The sequence below is a fragment of the Ceratotherium simum genome, chromosome 15 (genome assembly GCF_057802395.1).
Source record: "Ceratotherium simum simum isolate JZ-2026a chromosome 15, ASM5780239v1, whole genome shotgun sequence".
NCBI lineage: Eukaryota > Metazoa > Chordata > Mammalia > Perissodactyla > Rhinocerotidae > Ceratotherium > Ceratotherium simum.
In genome coordinates, this window is record NC_141914.1 from 22516668 (window position 1) to 22536312 (window position 19645).

The window sequence follows — 19645 nt, forward strand, 5'->3', positions numbered from 1 at the left end:
CACTGCATCCTCCCAAGAAGAAAGTTTCTTCCCTCCAAACAGTCCTCTTCTGGGGCAGTACCAAAATACTCACATAAAGGCACAAAATAGAGACCCTTCCAAATAGTTATCATGAAATTCACCTCCAAAGTAAAAATTCTTGGTTCACTTGGGCTAAGAAATTACATGCCAATAGTTTTTTATTCCCTTCCTTTAGGACTTGCTACCAGAACTCCCGAGGCATCACCAGGCTTTTATAGGAATGAAATACCAGCTGTGAGACAGAGGAATCAAGTACATCACTTGCCAGGTGAAAGTGAAAATCTCTTTTATGAACAAACAGTTATTCATATCTCCATAATTTTCTAGACTTCACAACTTGTCTCAAAAGTTTTATTATTATTTTTTGTGCTGAAAACACAGGTCCCTCATGGTGAGTGAAGATAAATTTCCCTGAAGCAATGGTTAAAACCATAGACACTGACTTCATGAAATATAGAGCAGGAATTCCTAAGGCTTTTGTGAAAGATTTTGAAATGTTCCATAGGATTTTGATAGTGTTGTTTTTCTACTCAAAACCTGAATAATTTCATCAGGCCTATAAGAAAATATGGAGGGGCCAACAGAGAATTCAGGGAAAACTTAAGAGCCAAAAAGTAGAGTGGTTTTATAAAAATTCTCCATAATTCTTCATAACACAATTAAATATTTTCTATAATCAGAAACAACTATGATGATCATGGAAACTCCACCAAAAAGTTGCCTCAAAGGGGCAATGTTTTCTCTCAAAAATAGTGAGCAGAAAGGAAGGTCCTATAACCTAAATTTTATGCAGAGTCATTGACATTTGCTGCTGTTCAGAAGGCTGAAATCACAATCAAACACAGATTGTACAGCTTCCTTAAATTAGACATTCGTTACAAAATGGTTGTGACCAGATTTGCAACTTGAAGAAACATGAATTACCAATGCTCTAGACCCTAAAATCAGTAACCAAGGTACCTAAAGATAATTATAACCCACAATTTTCCAGACAGTAGTTTCTTTGTTTCTTACATAATACAACACCCCTGTGACATCCCTTTTTCTAAGGAGAAAACTGAAGCTCAGAATATTTAAGTAAGTAGTGCTGGAATTTCAACTTAGTTATATTTGGTTGTAAATTCTATGCTTTTACCCTGATTTTCTTTAATAAAATGAGAAAAAGAAATATGGAGTTACAAAAAATAGTCACAATTGAAATTATATGACTTGTGAGCAGTGAGAAAGCAAGAAGATGCTGAGTTATGAGAAGACAATGTTTTAACAAAGAAATTCAAAAGAATTTGATATACTTTGCGTGAAACATCAGAAACCGTTTACCATTTAAGTTCCAGGAAAAACTGGCTTTGAAAATAAAATTAGTTTCTATAGTGCATAAAATCAGCAAATCACCACATTTTGAATTTATTAAGGCATGTTTGCTAAAAATTGTAATCAACATTGATATAGTACTTTAAAGCAAACAAGGTATTTTTCATGTGTTTTATCTTATTTAATCCTGCAGAAACCCTGTAAGGTTGGTATTGCTCTCTTTTATATGGATGGAGAAATTATGGCTAAGAAAAAAAATTCTCTAACTTGCCCAAGGCTGCCCTGCTAGTAAATGGCTTAGTCTGAACCAACTCACATCTTCAGATTTCAAGGTCCTCTGACCCCAAATTATTTGGCCTCCTATTGTGTTCTTTAAAAAAAAAGTGTATTGAAGAACCTAATTCTCTCTGGGAGTTTATCATTCAAGACAGACAAGAACAGAAGTAAAGTTTCATAATCATTTAACATTTGCTCATATGACACTAACAAAAAGTCACTGATTAACATCATCTAGATAGAAATATAATACATATTTTAAGGTAGTGAGAAAAGTAGTTATAATGTTAAACATTTTTATGCTGGGGAAATTCTGATAAAGATACCTCTTGCCTGGCTATATCTTAGCCACTTCTGAAAAAAAAGGAAAAATGACAACAAAATTAGAGACATATGGGACCTTCAGGGCTCCACAATGGCATGGTGACCCCAAAATGTTTGTGTATGTGTTTTTCTTTTTGTCTATGCCTATTGACATACCAGGTGTTTTTGTTCTATCTTAGTTTCTGGCTTAGGGAAGATAGAGACAAATAAAATTCATTACTGTATTCCCACCAGTCAGTTAATTAATCAATAGATAAATAAACTTTACCAACATTTTAATCTAAACAATTTATTTTAATTTAGTGTTAGATTTATTTATTTTATAGAAGATATCTAGGTCACACAAGTGGTATCTTCTATATCAGGAAGATAGTGTTGCTTAGTGGAAAGGGCATAGCTTTGGAGTTGGAGAAATGTGACCTTACCCTCTGAATTTCTACCGTTATAACTTTAGCCAGTTTTCTTAACCTTAACTGTGTGCTCATGTCCAAAATATAGATTCTCAATAATATATAGTAGTGGCTATTATAAAAGCAATGATGAACATCCATGGCCTAAATAGACTGACCTTGGTTTCCTTGACCATTTTAAATTTCCAAATTAGCTGTAGCTTAGCCATAACAAAGTAGAAATCCTTCATTGGAAATCAGAAGTCAATCCAGTTGTTTCTAATCAAGAAACAACTAATCAGAAGCTTTGAATTAGAAACTTCTAACCTACCTGTTTATGTTATTTCCCATTAAAGTAGTAGCCATATTCAGACTGATTCAGGGTTCACTCTGTTCCTAAAATTTTTATTCAAATGTGGAGCCAAGGATCTGAGACTTATTGGAAGCCAATACAACATTCCTCTGATGAGCCAAGCTGCATTATCCATTGACCTTGAATTGAATTAAGAGTTAGGAAAAAGGCATATGAATATACAGGTTATTGAAGGAGATAATACAATCAAGATATATGAAGCCCTCTAAGCAAAATCCTGTTGTAATGCCTGAAGTTCTGTTCACATTTAGGGCTGAGCATATGACTTCATTCTGGCGTAAACTATGGTAAGCCACCAGACTACCCTGCCTCATTACTGTAACTGAACCTGAATTTGAGAGGCAGAAAATCTAGGAGTAAAGATGAATAGTCTTGCAAAGGTTTATAATCTGGTGCTATTGTAGGGCTTGGCCATCACCTGATCCTTAGGCCTGAATTTATAGGTAAATCTTAACACGTATTTTGCATTCAGCCAATCTTTTCATTCATTTGCATCATTTTGATCTCTTATGCCATGCTACTTAAAAATTTCTAGGTAAGTCAGAAGGTAATGTGATTAGGTAAGTGATTAACCCTAGGTGTGGGGATGTTTTCTTTTGAATTTTCTTTTTTTTTTTGGTGAGACAGATTAGCCCTGAGCTAACATCTGTTGCTAATCCTCTTCTTTTTGCTGAGGAAGATTGGCCCTGGGCTAACATCCGTGCCCATCTTCCTCTACTTTATCTGTGGGACGCCTGCCACAGCATGGCTTGATAAGTGGTGCATAGATCTCTGCCCAGGATCTGAACCTGCGAACCCCAGGCCACTGAAGCAGAGTGAGTGAACTTAACCACTATGCCACGGGGCTGGCCCCTGTTTCTGTTTTTTTTTTTTTTGAGATATAATTTACATAGAATAAAATTCGCCTTTTTTAGTGTACAGTTATGAATTTTCTTTCCTTAGTTTTTATTTTCAAAAATGTATACCATGACATGTTAAACTAACAAGAAGAATTTCCTGACAATTTGCCCAGAATCTAACAGGACTAGGATTATAAGAAATCAAACTGTTGTAAGTCTAACACTTGCTGCAGCAATATTCCCTACCACGCAGCTGTATTACCTATGGTACTATTTGTTGTGTTACTGTCTGTGAGCCAAGGCAGGCAGTTTTTCAAGGTGTGGAGGATTAAAGATGCTATTCCATGTGAGAATGCACAACGTGATTTAAAGAGATTTTTATGGAGACTAAGCTCATTATGAATCAAGTGTGTGATGTCACTCTTGAGGGGACAGTGAACTCTTAGGAAGTTCTATTGTGCAGAGCAAAGAAATAATAGTACTATGTACAATTAGAGGCTTTATCGAGTGTGCTGTGTTTAATCCTAGGCACTAGATTTTAAGTAGGACATGTTGCTCAGATAAGTCATTTTTGATATAGAATGACAATCTTTCCTTGACAACTAAGTTTAATAATGAAAATAATAGTTAATATTGAAAGCTTGTTGTATACCACACTATGCTAAGTGCTTTACACATATTCCTTTAATTAATGCTGACAAGATCCCTTTGAAGTAGGGACTATTATTATCCCCATTTTACAGAGAAAGGAAAACATAATATTCCTGAGATTAGGTAACTAGCTCAGGGTCACTGAGCTGAGTCCAGCTCACCTGTGTTCTTGATCACTGGACTTCAGTTCAAATACCGGAAAACCTGCTTTGGAGAAAAGCAAGACTTTGTGGAGCTTTACAGAGGGGGAAAAAAGGCATCTAGCCTCTTCCAACAGGGGCATTACTATCCTTGTAACTACCACCTTTTATTCCTCATTAGAAAACGGAAGATCAAAGATAGATATGATGAAATATTTTTTTTAATTACTCAAAAAAAGGAACCAAAAAAAGTACCTGTTAACTTAAAAAATATAATCATAATCACCTTAAAAATCTCAGCAAAGTGATATCTATATCTAACTTAACAACTTAAGAACACTATGGCGTCTTTTGTATGGAAAATCTGAGATGCATGTCAGGAAGAACTTTTTGTGGAAGGATCCTGAGTGAAAGTCCCATAGGTTGGTTAATGTTTATAAAACTGTAAAACATTATTTCCTGAAATGTGATCTACCAACCTCTTGGCATCAGTATCACCTGCAACACTTCTTAAAATACAGATTCCTGCTGATCTACTGAGAGTACCTGGAGGTGGCCCCTAAGTATCTTCAGATGCTTTTAGATCTGGCATGTGAGAGCAAGAACCAGTCACTCGTTATTGCTCCAGAGGTTACGACTAGGACAAATTAGTAAATGGTAAATGAAAGTAGTTTGAGCTCACATAGAAGGAAGTCTTGTAGCAATTATAGCTACCCAAAATTAGATTTTTTTTTATACCTTTGAAGGTTTCTATTGTGGAACTATTCAAAGAGGTAGGATGTCAAGAATGTTGTAGGAGAAATACTTGCATTGAGTAGGATATTGAACTAGGTGACTTCTAAGATTCCTTTGAGCCAGATTCTCCATCTCTCTTCTCTGTGCAGTGTGCTAAGCCAATGAGTAGGGAGAAGTTTCTATTTCCCATTTTCTCCCCTTTGGCTAACAATATGAATTGATAGTGGTGTGTATGCTTTAGCTTAGATAACAGTAAAAATGAAGAAATTTCAGAGAGCTGCATTCCCAGGGACACATTGTGATACAATTGTTAATACGTATTGTTTTCGTTCTATACATTTTCAAGACTACTTGCCTCTTATTCCCTCTTGCCTTATTCATCATCCAACCCATCTTCCAACCCAAATTCTCAAATGTTAATGTGTAACATATTCCTCTAACACTTGAACATACTTTCTCAGTCTGCTTAGCCCTCTTCAAAGTAACCCTTCACCCCTACCTTCTGACTTTACTCTTTTTCCAGTATTCATTCAGCAAACACGTATCATACACCTACTCTATGCCAATACTTTATGAAGTATTGGGAATACAATCCCTATCTTTGGAGAACTCAAAGTTTCAGGATGTTAGTGGGTAGTAGACAGTAAAAAAATCCAGTAAAATAAAATGTGTTAAGTGTTTTAAAGGAGATGTGCCTAAAGTGCTATAAAAGTTGAGATAATGGCACCAGATGAAGCCTTAAGTTTGAGGCTGGCTTCAGAAAGGAGGTGATTTTTGAGCTGTCTTGAAGGATGAGTAGGAGTTTACTAGTTGGATAAGCAAAGATGGGAATCATTCTGTGCGTAAATAACAGATGCCTGTTATTAACATTGTTATTTAAAAAGTTCCCTAATTAATCCCACCATCTAATCATTCCCTTTCCCTCCCCTAGTTACACAATTTAGTACGGGGTTTGTGAGGGGGCCCCCAGTTTTCAGGTAGGAAGAAGTCTACAGGAAGCCAAAAAGGTAGGTGGTAAAGTGGAGGGGTGATCCCAAAAAGTGGAGCAGATTTGAGAGCCAGAGGAAGTTAGATACAAGAATATAGGAGGTGAATTTTCCATCAGGGAGAATAGGGGGGAGTGGGAGGGCATCTGACATTGTGGTCATTGGTCATTGTTCTGCGGTATGCATCTAGGCTTATTGACCAATAGGCAGGGACTGTTTTCCCCCCTTTTTGAAGCATTTTTGTAATCCATTTTTGAAGTAATAATACTATATAGATGTGTTGAAATACCCTACTTTTTAAAAAAAATACAATTAAAAAGATAAATTATGAAACAAATCCTTACATTATAAAAAATAAGTTCCTATTAAAAAAATTCAAGATTATTTAAATAGGGAACACCCACTCCTTCAGTTCATCTGAATTATCAATTTACAAAATATGCCTTATTTGCAACCTCTTCTGAAACATGATTATTATATTTATTTAGTTTGCCATATTTTGTTATAAATAACATCTTTTTGTTTGCGCTGCTAATGCTAAACCCAAATTACTAAAATTTGATTTGATTTCCCCTTAATCTTAATAGAATTATTTTTTAATGTCTTTTTGTAGAGACAACTGCTTGCTGCTATTATTTTTATTAGAATTATAATACTTAGGTTTCCTTTTATAAGTAGTTTAGCATGGCATATTGTAGTCAGCAAAATACAGCCCACAGGCCAAATCCAGCTTGCCACCTATGTTGGTATGACTTATGAATTAAGAATGGATTTTTAGGGGCCGGCCTGGTGGCATAGCAGTTAAGTGCGCACACTCCGCTTCGGTGGCCCGGGGTTCGCAGGTTCGGATCCCAAGCACACACCGATGCACCGCTTGTCAAGCCATGCTGTGGTGGCATCCCATATAAAGTAGAGGAAGATGGGCACGGATGTTAGCTCAGGGCCAATCTTCCTCAGCAAAAAGAGGAAGATTGGCATCAGATGTTAGCTCGGGGCTAGTCTTCCTCACAAAAAAAAAAAAAAAGAATGGGTTTTTAATTTTTAAATGGTTAGAGAAAAATCAGAAGATGAGTAATATTTCATGACACACCAAAAGTATATTTAGGTTTATATTATATTTAAGTTTTATAAAACCTATTATAAAATGTAATCCAATCATATTCCAGCTGAAACATTAGAGAGAGTATCAAGAATGTTATTTGACAGATGAGATTAAGCTGAAAATTCATGAAGGGATTTTTTTTCAAAGTTATATCACTAAGTGGTAACAATTCCAAAAGCCAGCCTTGGTGGTCTAGTGGTTAAGATTCAGCGCTTTCACCACCAAGGCCCAGGTTAGTTTCCCAGTCAGAGAACCACAGCACCCATCTCTAGGTTGTCATACTGTGGCCGCTGTGTGTTGCTGTGACGCTGGAAGCTATGCCACTGATATTTCAAATACCAGCAGTCACCCCCCAGTGGACAGGTTTCTGTGGAGCTTCCAGACTAAGACAGACTAGGAAGAAGGAACTAGCCACCCACTTACAAAAAAACTGGCCATGAAAACCCTATGAATAGCAGCAGGAGCGTTGTCTGATGAAGCGCCAAGAGATGAGAGGATGGTGCAAAAAGACCGGGCAGAATTCCAGTCTGCTGTACACAGGGTTTTTAGGAGTCAGAATCGACTCAACGGCACTAACAACAAGAAAAAATTCAGAAATATGTGAGCCATGTTTTCTGATTTTAAATTTAATATTCTTTCTACTCTATCATCCTGCATCTTTATTTTAAAGTAACTTTCCTAGTTGTAAATAAAATCACTCATTAGAAGGTATAAATTAATTGGTAGTATCAATTTGAGTCTTGATAAAGTATTGATTAACAGAAAAGATTTCTAGTGTGATTTCCCCTAATGCATTTCTTTCTATGATAACATGCATTCCAGTTAAATATTTTATGAGATGCTCAATGTAAAATTTTTATTAACATAAATAATGACGAAAGTTTTTCCATAAATTATAGAAGGTTTTTGGTTTGTTCAAACATTTTCTGATAGCTTGATTTATAATAATATAATTAAATTCATTTTCAAATATTTTGTATTTTCAAGATTTTCTTATCTACTGAATTTAACCTTGTAGTATTCAATACTGAAGTCATTTCATCTGCCATACGCATGGTAAAGTTTCCTTGACTACATCGTCTACATCTATAATAGAATTTTCTTTCTATTTCAAAAAAATGTTGACAGAGTTCATTGGATTTTACCCTTATCGTTGTTATTTATGATATGAGCTTATACATTTGTTACAATATTTCTTTACCTATTAGATTTATCTGAAATTGACTTTTGGTTCTTTTTGAATTAAATAAGAAATCACTTCTTATACTACATGTAAAAAAACTATGCAAAGATACACTTCATTATTTACTGTAAGAACAATTGCTTTTCTAATGTTTCTGTTTGCATATTAAATATTTACTACTGAATGGCAATGAACTAACACTGAACAATATTTCTGCTTCCATACATGCTCACTGAATGTAACGTTCATCAGGATTTTAATAATTATACCGTAAAACATACTGTTCCCCCACACTCCTCTTTAATTTTATATAATTAACAACTGCCTTTTTCCTTTTTCTGTTGTTTCAGTTAAAGGATCAAGAAAGTTAAGTCTGCCAACAGATCTTAAGGCTGATCTTGGTACGGTAGGCAAAAGCCAACAATTTTAAGTTTTTTTACATTCATTTGGCTGAACATTTTTACCAACCAGTCCATGAATAACACAAGTTTCCTAGATGGCAGTGTTTGATGGCTTTCCAAAAAGGCTTTCTTAAAAATCACCATACAGTTCTGTTGGCAGCATTCAACATTTTGTTTGTTAACAATCATTTTACAAAATTATGTTTTATAAATCATTACCTACCAAGGTATGTAATGTTTTGTTTGTTTTCTTTTTATCATGAAAATATTTTTAAACATTGAATAGGCACACATATGGACCCTTTGTAGCCATAATCTTGTAAATGAGCCTCTTTTATTTCTGTAATTATTTTCCCTAGTTTGTGTATTAGTATCATTTAAAATTAATGCTATTTAGAAAAAAAAAGTCTGAATACATAAAAGAATAGAGCTCTGGCCATTCTTTTATTTTAGGGAAGTTATAGAAAATTTGATTCGTTTTTAGTTTGTTTTTTGTGGTGATCACAGGCTTATTCATAATTCGAGCTTTGAAATAAATAAGGCTTTATTAAATAGCCTTTCATAAATTTTTCTCTCAGAACTTTTATCTGCTTGTTCCAGCATGGTTTTTCTTTTTTGAAATTTAATTGATATACCTTTATGTTCTTCTCCTTTATTCTGACTTAAAGCCATAGCATCAAATCCTACTAATGTCATGGTTAAAATAACAAAATTACAATAATTAGTCTTTACATTATTCTTTAGAGTTTACAAAGCTGTTTCATATACATTATTTTATTTGATTTTCTTAGCAACACTTTAAAGTTGTTGTCACTATTCCCATGATTGTCTTAGCAACACTTTAAAGTTGTTGTCACTATTCCCATGATTGTCTTAGCAACACTTTAAAGTTGTTGTCACTATTCCCAACCTTTTCTTTTTTCCAGAGCAGAAACTGAGGTTATGTTGTTAATAAGAGGTAGAGTTAAGATTTGAACCTAGGCCACAGAACATGGTACCCAAAGTTTATGGAGTGTATTCACATACCTCATCTCATTATGTCTAAATTAAATAACTGTTAGACAACAAATAGTTTATTACATCTAAAATGTAATTACATATAATCTTTTATATAAATTTGATTAGATAATTACAGTATTTTTTAAATTCAAGGCACTAACATATTAGGTATTATCATTAGTTCAATATTAAAGAAATTGTATGAAGTTGATTAGTATTTTACCGGTGTAATTGACGTCAAAGGAAGAATCACCATTATAGTTTCATTTATTGATCTCCTACTATGTGTCAGACACTGTGCTGTATGATTTGTACATACTATTTGAGATAAAGTATGTGATATTGTTCTCACGTTACAAATGAATAAATTAAGGCTATGAAAAATTCAAATTTGCCTAAGGTCGCACAACTGGTAGCGAAGCTGAATTTAAATCAAGTATACATTGTTGCGAAGCTTATAATCTTACAGCTACCTGTCATTTTGTGTAGTATGTACTCTGACAAATGTCAAATGAATTCTATTTAAAGAACGATAACACTTTTCTCTAGAAAAATATGCATTCTGATATTTATTCACATAATTTCCACATATCATAATTTCTTTCCTGGAATGTTGAAAAAGAAAAATAAAAAAGAAAGAAGATTCCCAAGCTACTTCTATATTTATTATAAGTAGCAAAGAAAGCTCTTAGTTATAATTCTAATCTGGAGGTCAATTAGGCATGGTTGTTATTAATAAACATAATTTTAAATTTTCTACAAATGTCAGTCATTCAAAGTCTTCAGTCATCTCCATTCCAATTGCTTCGTTCTCCCTATTTTCGTGCATACTTTAAGCAAAGATAAATTATGAAGACTCACATATATACAGGAGATAAAATAGTCAAGTGCTTGTCACTTTACTAAGGGATTTTTGCACTTAAAAGGATTCACAATAAAATTTCGTTAAATCTCTATTTCTAAGTATATTGTCAACATAATTTCATTTTTAAAACTTATTTCCCACAAATTTCCAGAAAAGAAATCATAAGCCTTCTGAAAGAGGATAAATGTCTGTATATATGTAAATTTTTCCAACATAAAACCTTGGTATAAAATATACCCTGGGTTGCTTGTAACATACTTTAGGAAGATTATTTTCCAGTAATGTATAATCCATCAGTGAAGGAGGAAGATGTTTAAGAAGCTATTGCAGTAGGCCAAATGAAGGCCTGAAGTAGGATAACTACAATGAAAATGCAAAGAAGGAGAGAAGGAGTTTCTATGGGAGACTCTAGAACTGATGGGATTGGGAACAGTGGGGGAACAGGGGTGGTAAGGCATAAGAAATAGGAGGAGTCAAGGATGACTACAGAATATTGAGAATAGCTCTCATGGAGAATACCTGGTTTGAGAGGGAAAGGAAAATGAGTTTGAGTTGCTACAGGGATATCCATGCTAACCATTCAATGAGCAGTTAGAAATGTAAGGCTGGAGTGTAGGGGGGGATCTCAAACCAAAGTAATAGATAACATTCATCTATATAAAGGGATTAATGACTATGTATATGAGCTGTTCTCTGAAGACAAAGGAAAAATGACAATGTGTTGGAGAGCTTTGGATATTAATGTAATTTCTTTGTTACAACAATTCTTAACTGGAGTAGCAGTATAACAGTAACAGTAAAATAATAGTAATAACAGTAAAGACCTCATACATGGGACACTTATGCAGTTAGAACTCTTAAGTAGTTAGTGTTTTATGAAGTAATTGCAGATTCATGGAAAATGGCTTTATACCTAACATGTTTACATTTAGTGAAAAACTATCTTGTTTCTCATTTTTAACAAAAAATACAGGCATTTCTCTTTCCTAATAAAAAAGATTTTGAATTAAAAACCAAAAACGAATTAATTTTATAGAATTCAAGCCTTGAATGTGCATAATCCAAGGGCTGTCACATAAATTATGAATTAATGGTTATATATGCATCATAGAATAGCATAAATGAAACACGGGCCCTCATGAGCCCTTAAAAAAAAAGTTTAGGGGCCAGGCCTATGGTGTAGTGATTAAGTCCGCATGCTCCACTTTGGTGGCCCAGAATTCATGGGTTCAGATCCCAGGCACGGACCTACGCACCGCTCATCAAGCCATGCTGTGGTGGCATCCCACATACAAAATAGAGGAAGATTGGCACAGATGTCAGCACAGGGCCAATCTTCCTCACCAAAAAGAAAAAGAATAAGTCTACTACAGGATGATCTCCAAGCAGTGAAAAGATGCATGGAGAGGCCATAGTCAAAGGACAAGTACAGTCATGAGTCACTTAACAATGAGGATACGGTCTGAGAAATGTGTCAGTAAGCGATTTCATTGTTGTGTGAACATCATAGAGTGTACTTACTCAAACCTAGATGGTATAGCCTACTACACACCTTGGCTATATGGTACTAATGTTATGGGACCACTGTAGTATGTGTGGTCCGTCTTTGACCAACAGGTTGTCATGGAGTGCATGACTGTAGTGATCATTTAACTTATTTAATTGTAGAACTAAAGTTAAACAACAGTGGCAAATATGATTATAACGTAGAATGTAAACTTAAAATCCATAACAATACAGAAATAATGGTGTAATTTTAAAATGGAGAAATAGAAGGTAGAGAGGAGATTAAAGTTGCCAACAAAAAAGTTAATAATTTTATAGCTAATTTTAGTGCTAATTGGTGGTGAATTGAGAGCAAAGACAAATAGAGGAATTATACTAATTTTACCTTTCATACGGGGAAATCAATTGATATTATGCATAGATAACAATTCAAGAAGAATTAAGAATATATCTTCAAAGTAACCACTAGAAAAAAATTAAAATACCTAAAACTTCAAAAATTAGACAAAGGATAATACATATAAATAAGAAAGTACAGAACATATAGTGAAAGTGGCTACAGAAAGCATTAAAAAAGAAGATATAACCCACTATAAAAGTGGCAGAACGGAACAGAGCCTGTTCATGTTGACTGACCAGAGTCTTCAAATTCTCCACTCTGAGCCTGTTAGGACTGCTCTGAACCCAGTATTGTAACCTTTGAAAACACCAAGAATATTTTCCCTGCAGCAATTTTTATTAGAGTCGATTACTTGTCATGCCTGGAACATACTCAGATTGCCCTTCACCACAATACCCACACAGTTCACGTCTATAAGAAGAATGGGAGCCAGTAGGTGAAACCTCATGAACTCCAGGAGCACTCCTGGACACATCACAGGTATTGACTTGGCTCTCAAACATGAGCACATTGTCCTTGCAGGAGTCAGAAAGATGGTGTCTGGAAGCTAACCCTGGTGATCTTGAGAATTAATCATGCAGCCACTTTTGTGAAGTGGTCCCCTCTAGAGAACAGATTTGCTGTGGATAATGAAGCACAATTCATTTCTATTTGTTATGGGAGCATGAAAATGACAAGTGGGTAAGCAAGCACATTAAAAAGCCAATTCATATGGCAACTGAAAAAAAAGCCAAGTCATTTGATGTCCATGGTTTGGATTGGCATCCTAACAATGTTTTGCTGGCGACAGATTCATGTGACTTCAAATTCAGAGTGCTTCTGCATACATTAAGGAAGAGGATGAAAAGCCACTCAGCATGCCATGGGGCAGTAAGATGCATTTTGGTTAGCTGATGTCAGAGTTTGGTGGCACTGGAGGCTAGGTCTCAGGTTCAACTTCTCTGCCAGTGGGAACTCTCTGGCCTAGGTCAGCCATGACAGCACCATGTCCATTGCTGATGGTTTAAACAGTGTTCAGTTTTCAATCTGAAATGAGTTACTACCACTGCTCATTTGTCTCAGAGAACAGTGTTTTTGTAGCTTCTAGCCATGACTGCTGCCCTGTGCTCTTTAACTAAAATGACCATGGCTGCTTGACCTTAGTCTTCAAACTAGGCATTCCAAAACATAGCATCCAGCACATGTTAGCCGTGGAATATTTCCACAGCATGGACAACAGAGTCACAATCAAGCACCACAATACTGCCTCAGAGATCTGCACCAGATACTAGAATAGCATCACTCAAGTACCTATTTATGAGGTGGACAAGCAAGATTATTGGAAATTTTACCCTATAAGAATCAGTGGAGTCGTGACAATTTGGGATTTCAAGCCCTTAGAGTCTTCTATCCAGGGTTTTCACATAATATGAAGCTGAGTGAACCTCTGTGATCTAGTATGACAAACTACAACTGACTGCAACTGTCATTTGCATGATGGAGAGGAAAGCCAAACACAAGGAAACACTGAAAACACATGTCATGCAAATATCATTTGTGTCTTTTCTTTGAATTTAATTGGTGGAAATGTTGGATTTTTAAAGCAGCAGTCTTTTAAAATTTTTATATACTTATTTATTTATTTGGGTTTTTTGCTGTTTCATTCCACTTTTGACCAAAGCTTTTCTTTAAGCAGGTCGCTATGGAAAATTGTTGCATTAACTTGGGGGAGAGGGGTATGTAAATTGTCTCCCAGAAAATTAAGTAAAAATACTAAATGCATTTTTAAAAATGACAGGACTAAGCTGAAATGTCTCTCATGTCAATAGCTATAAGTAAAAAAAGTCACTTTTTATAAGAAAAAGGCTTTCAGCATGTATCACAAAACGAAAACCAAAAAGAGAAACATCTAAAGCAAAGTGATTCAAAAGTTAGTAGTAGAACATACTAGACAAGTACTAGCAAAAATAAAACAGGGGTTATGATGTTGAGTTCAAGGCAAAATACATTAAATTAGAAAACTACTTACATTTGTAGTGATGAAATGTACTATCCACAATGAAACTGTTTTACAGATTTTAGTAAGCCAAATAGTGTAGGATTAACAATTGTACATCAAAAACTATAAGAAATATAAGAAAAAGAAATTCAATAATAATGAGAGATTTTACTATAATTTAATGACAACTCAAGAAGACAAAAAATAAGAAAGACCAAAGAGGAAAAAAGAAACAATTTACATGGGAAATTTATTTAAAATATCTTGAACTTTATACTTTGAAAACATATTTTCAAGTGCCCATTGAAAAATTTACAAAATTTAAACCTGTATTAAAGCCACAAGAAAACCTCAGTACTTAAAAGTAGAATATTACAAACCACAGTCTTTAATCACAAATTTGTGACATGAGAAAATAATACCAAAAAATAGAAAACAATCCCTGCCGGCTGGAAGATTTTAAACCCTCAAACAACACTTGGGCCTGGTCTCTGACTTGCTAGATCAGTAGCTAGATTATTTTTCATATCCCCAGTAATATCATGGATCAGGAACTCTGAAAATTATATCCTAGGGGTCTAGAAACTAGTGGAGAGCAACTACAAAACTATTTACTCAGGGTAGAGAACAAAGAAGGGGAGCTAGAGAAAAAATTCCAGACTGCATAAAGAATTCTAATGCTGGGCCAGCCCTGTGGCTTAGCGATTAAGTGCGCGCACTCTGCTGCCTGCGGCCTGGGTTCGGAACCCCGGGCGTGCACCGACACACCGCTTCTCCGGCCATGCTGAGGTCGCATCCCACGTACAGCAACTAGAAGGATGTGCAGCTATGACATACAACTACCTACTGGGGCTTTGGGGGTAAAAAAATAAATAAATAAAATTATAAAAAAAAAAAAGAAATCTAATGCTAAGAAAGACAATGAAAAACTTAACTACTACAACAACTCATTCCAGATGAAATTAATTTTGTTAAAAGAATAACAAAGACTTTAAAAATAAGACTTATTAGCTTACTCAGAGTGATGAAAAAATAACTTTAATTTTTAAAAAGATCGAGAAATTATGAAGCTAAAACAAGTAAAAATGAAAAAAACAATTAAGAGTCTTGGATAACAATGAATGAATAAATGGAGACTACCAATAAAGAAGTAGAAATTCTGGAGCTAAAAATTACAGTAGCTGAAAGGAAAAATTCACCAGAGAGGTTCAACAGCACATTTAAGCAGGCAGAAGAAATTGGCCAACTTAAAGATAGTACAGTTGAAATTATCAACTCAGAGGAACAAAAGGAAAATGAAAAGAGGGTAAGAGACTTGTGAGACACCATCAAGCTTACTAACATATTATGGGAGTGTTAGAAGAAGAAAAGAAAGAGAAAAGGCAGAAGAAAGAATATTTGAAGAAATAATGGCTCAAAACTTCCCAAACTTGAGGGAAGATGTGAATCTACACATCCAAGAAATTCAATGAACTCCAAATATGATAAACTCAAAGAGATCCACACTGGGACATGTTACAATCAAACTTTACAATGACAAAGAGAGGATCTTAAAATCAGCAAGGGAAAAGTGACTTATCATGTATAAGAGATCTTCAGTAAAATTAATAGCCAATTCCACATCAGAAACCAGAGAGGCCAGAAGGTGGTAGGATGATATATTTAAAGTGCTGAATGAAAAAAAGAAAAGCTGTCAACAAAGAATTCTAGATCTGGCAAAATTTTCTTTCATAAGGGAAAGAGAAGACATTCCCAGAAAAACAAAAGCAAAAAGAGTTCACCACTAGTAGACCCTCCCTAAGACAAATGTTAAAGGGAGTCCTGCAGGCTGAAATGAAAGGACACTAAACAGTAACTTGAAGCCATATAAACAAATAAGGAACACTGGTAAAAGTAACTGCATAGATAGATATAAAAGCCAATATTATTATATATATGTATGTATTTTTTTTTTTGTGAGGAAGATCAGCCCTGAGCTAACATCCACGCTAATCCTCCTCTTTTTGCTGAGGAAGACCGGCTCTGAACTAACATCTATTGCCAGTTCTCCTCCTTTTTTTCCCCCAAAGCCCCAGTAGATAGTTGTATGTCATAGCTGCACATCCTTCTAGTTGCTGTATGTGGGACGCGGCCTCAGCATGGCTGGAGAAGCGGTGTGTCGGTGCACGCCCGGAATCCGAACCCGGGCCGCCAGTAGCAGAGCACACACATTTAACCGCTAAGCCACGGGGCTGGCCCCTATATTTTTGTTTTTTAACATTTCTTTTGTGTTTCCTACATGATTTAAGAGACAAATGTATAAAACAGTAATTATAAATCTTTCTTAATGTTCATAGATGTATGTATAAAGATATTAAGACAACAACAACGTAAGGGGAGGTGATGGAGCTGTATAGGAGCAGAATTTTGTATGCTAGTGAAGCTAAGTTGTTATCAATTCAAAATAGATTGTTACAGATTTAGGATGTTAATTTTAATGACCAAGGTAACCATTAAGAAAATAACTAAAAAATATACAGAAAAGGAAATGTGGAGGGAATAAAAAAGGCATACTAGGAAAAAATAAATCAAACAAAAAAGAAGGCAATATTGTAACAATTCAGGAACAATAAAAGATATACTTTTAGAAAACAAATAGAAAAGGCAGAAGTAAGTGCTTCCTTGTCGGTAATCACTTTAAATGTAAATGGATTAAACTCAACAGTTAAAAGACAGAGATTGGCAGAATAAAAATAAATATGATCCACCTATATGTTGTCTACAAGAGACTCATTTTAGATCAAAAAACACAAATAGGTTGAAATTAAAAGGATGGAAAAAGATACTCCATGCAAAGAGTAACAAAAAGAGAGCTTGGGTGGCAATATTAATATCAGACAAAGTAGACTTTAAGTGAAAAACTTACATGAGACAAAGAAGGATATTAAATATTGATAAAAGGGTCATTTGGTGAGAAGATATAACAATTGTAAACTAATATGCAGCAAACAACAGATCCCAAAATATATGAAACAAACATTGACAGAATTAAAGGGAGAATCAGACAGTTCTACAATAATAGTTGGAGAATTTAATAGCTTGTTTTCAATATTGGTTAGAAAATATAGGCAGGAGATCAAAAAGGAAATAGAAGACTTGAATAACACTATAAACCCACTATCCTTAACAGACACGTGTAGAGTACTCACACAACAACAGTGGAATATGTATTCTCGTGTGCACATGGAACATTCTCTAGGATAGAATATATTTTGGGCCACAAAACAAGTCTCAATAATTTTAAAAAGATTAAAATCATACAAAGTTTTCTCTCTGACCACAATGGAATGAAACTAGAAATCAGAAGTAAAACTAGACAATTCACAAAATTTGGAAATTAACAGCACACTCTTAAACAACCAGTGAGTCAAAGAGGAAGTCACAAGAGAAATTTGAAATACTTTGAGATGAATGAAAACAAAAAGCAAAATTTCTTGGTTACCTAAAGACACAGATCAGAGGGAAATTTATAGCTTTAAATGCCTACATTAAAAAGAAGAAAGATCTCAAATCCATAACCTAACTCTACACCTTAACAAACTAGAAAAGAAGAGCAAATTAAACCCAAAGCTAGCAGAAGTAAAGAAACAATAAACACTTAGAGAGAAGATAAAGAAAATAAAGGGGCTGTCCCCATGGCGTAGCGGTTAAGTGCGCATGCTCTGCTGCTGGAGACCCAAGTTTGGATCCCGGGCGCGCACCGATGCACCACTTGTCAGGCCATGCTGTGGCGGCGTCCCACGTAAAGTGAAGGAAGATTGGCCGGATGGATGTTAGCTCAGGGCCAATCTTCCTCAGCAAAACGAGGAGGATCGGCATGGATTTTAGCTCAAGGACTGATCTTCCTCACAAAAAAAAAGAATAGAAAAACAATAATCAACAAAACAAAAAGTTGGTTGTTTGAGAAGATCAACAAATTGACAAACCTTTACCAAGACTGACTAAGAAAAAAGAAAAGAAGATGCAAATAATTAAAATCAGAAATGAACATGGAGACATTACTATCAACTTAACAGAAATAAGAGGATTATAAAAGAATACTATGAACAATTGTATGCCAACATTAGATTACCTAGATGAAATAGGCAGATTCCTAGAAACATATGAATTACCAAAACTGACTCAAGAAGAAAGAGGAAATCTAATCATAGCTATAACAAAGTAAAGACATTGAATCAGTACTCAAAAACTTTCATGACAAAGAAAAGTCCAGGTTGAGATGGCTTCACTGATGAATTCTACCAAATATTTAAAGAAGAATTAATATCAATCCTTCTCAAAGTTTTCCAAAAAATACAAGAGGAAGGAACATTTCCTAACTCATTCTGTGACACCAGCATTACCCTAATTTCAAAGCTAGACAAAGAACACGATAAGAAAATAAAGACCAACATCCCTTATGAATATACATGTAATAATTCTCAACAAAATACTAGCAAACAGAATCCAAGAGCATATTAAAAAGATTATATACCATGACCAAATAGGATTTATCCCAGAACTGCAAAGGTGGTTCAACAGAATAAAATATAAAAACCACACTGATGAAGGAAAAACAAAAACACATGATCATCTCAATTGATAGAGAAAAAGCGTTAGACAAAATTGAACACCCTTCATGATAAAAACACTCAGAAAACTAGGAATAGAAGGGAAGTTCCTCAGAATGATAAAGGGCATTCATGAAAAACCCACAGACAACATCCTACTCGACGAAAGACTGAAAGTTTTCTTCTTTAATATCAAGAACAGGACAGGGATGCTGTTTTCACCTCATCTATTCTATATTGTACTGGAAGTTCTAGCCAGAGAAATTAGGCAAGAAGAAGAAATAAAAGGCATCCAAATTGGAAAAGAAGAAATAAAACTATCCCTATTGAGAGATGGCATGATCCTATGTTTAGAAAATCCCAAAGAATTCACAAAATAACAACTAGAACTAATAAATACATTCAGCAAAGTTGTAGGGTGTAAGAGAAACACAAAAAAATTAGTTGTGTTTTTATAAACCAGCAATGAATATGTTGAAAAAGAAAGTTTTAAAACATTCCACTTAAAAGTCTCCAAAAGAATAAAATACCTAGAAATAAATTTAACCAAGGAGGTGTAAGACTTGTATACTGAAAA

General features: G+C 34.7%; 1 protein-coding gene and 1 pseudogene across 2 annotated transcripts in view; both read left to right on the plus strand.

Annotated features, from left to right (window-relative positions):
- Positions 1-19645, plus strand: part of STXBP5L (syntaxin binding protein 5L) — a 338252-nt gene that overhangs the window by 270040 nt on the left and 48567 nt on the right. Inside the window, exon 20 of one of the 2 annotated variants that reach the window (XM_087439668.1) lies at positions 197-289. The exons of the other annotated variant lie outside the window; for it this stretch is intronic. Within the exon in view, the coding sequence (XP_087295794.1) occupies positions 197-289 (93 nt within the window). The remainder of the gene's footprint in view (positions 1-196; positions 290-19645) is intronic. 2 annotated transcript variants of the gene reach the window in all.
- Positions 5780-13619, plus strand: LOC106802835 (actin-related protein 2/3 complex subunit 1A pseudogene; annotated as a pseudogene).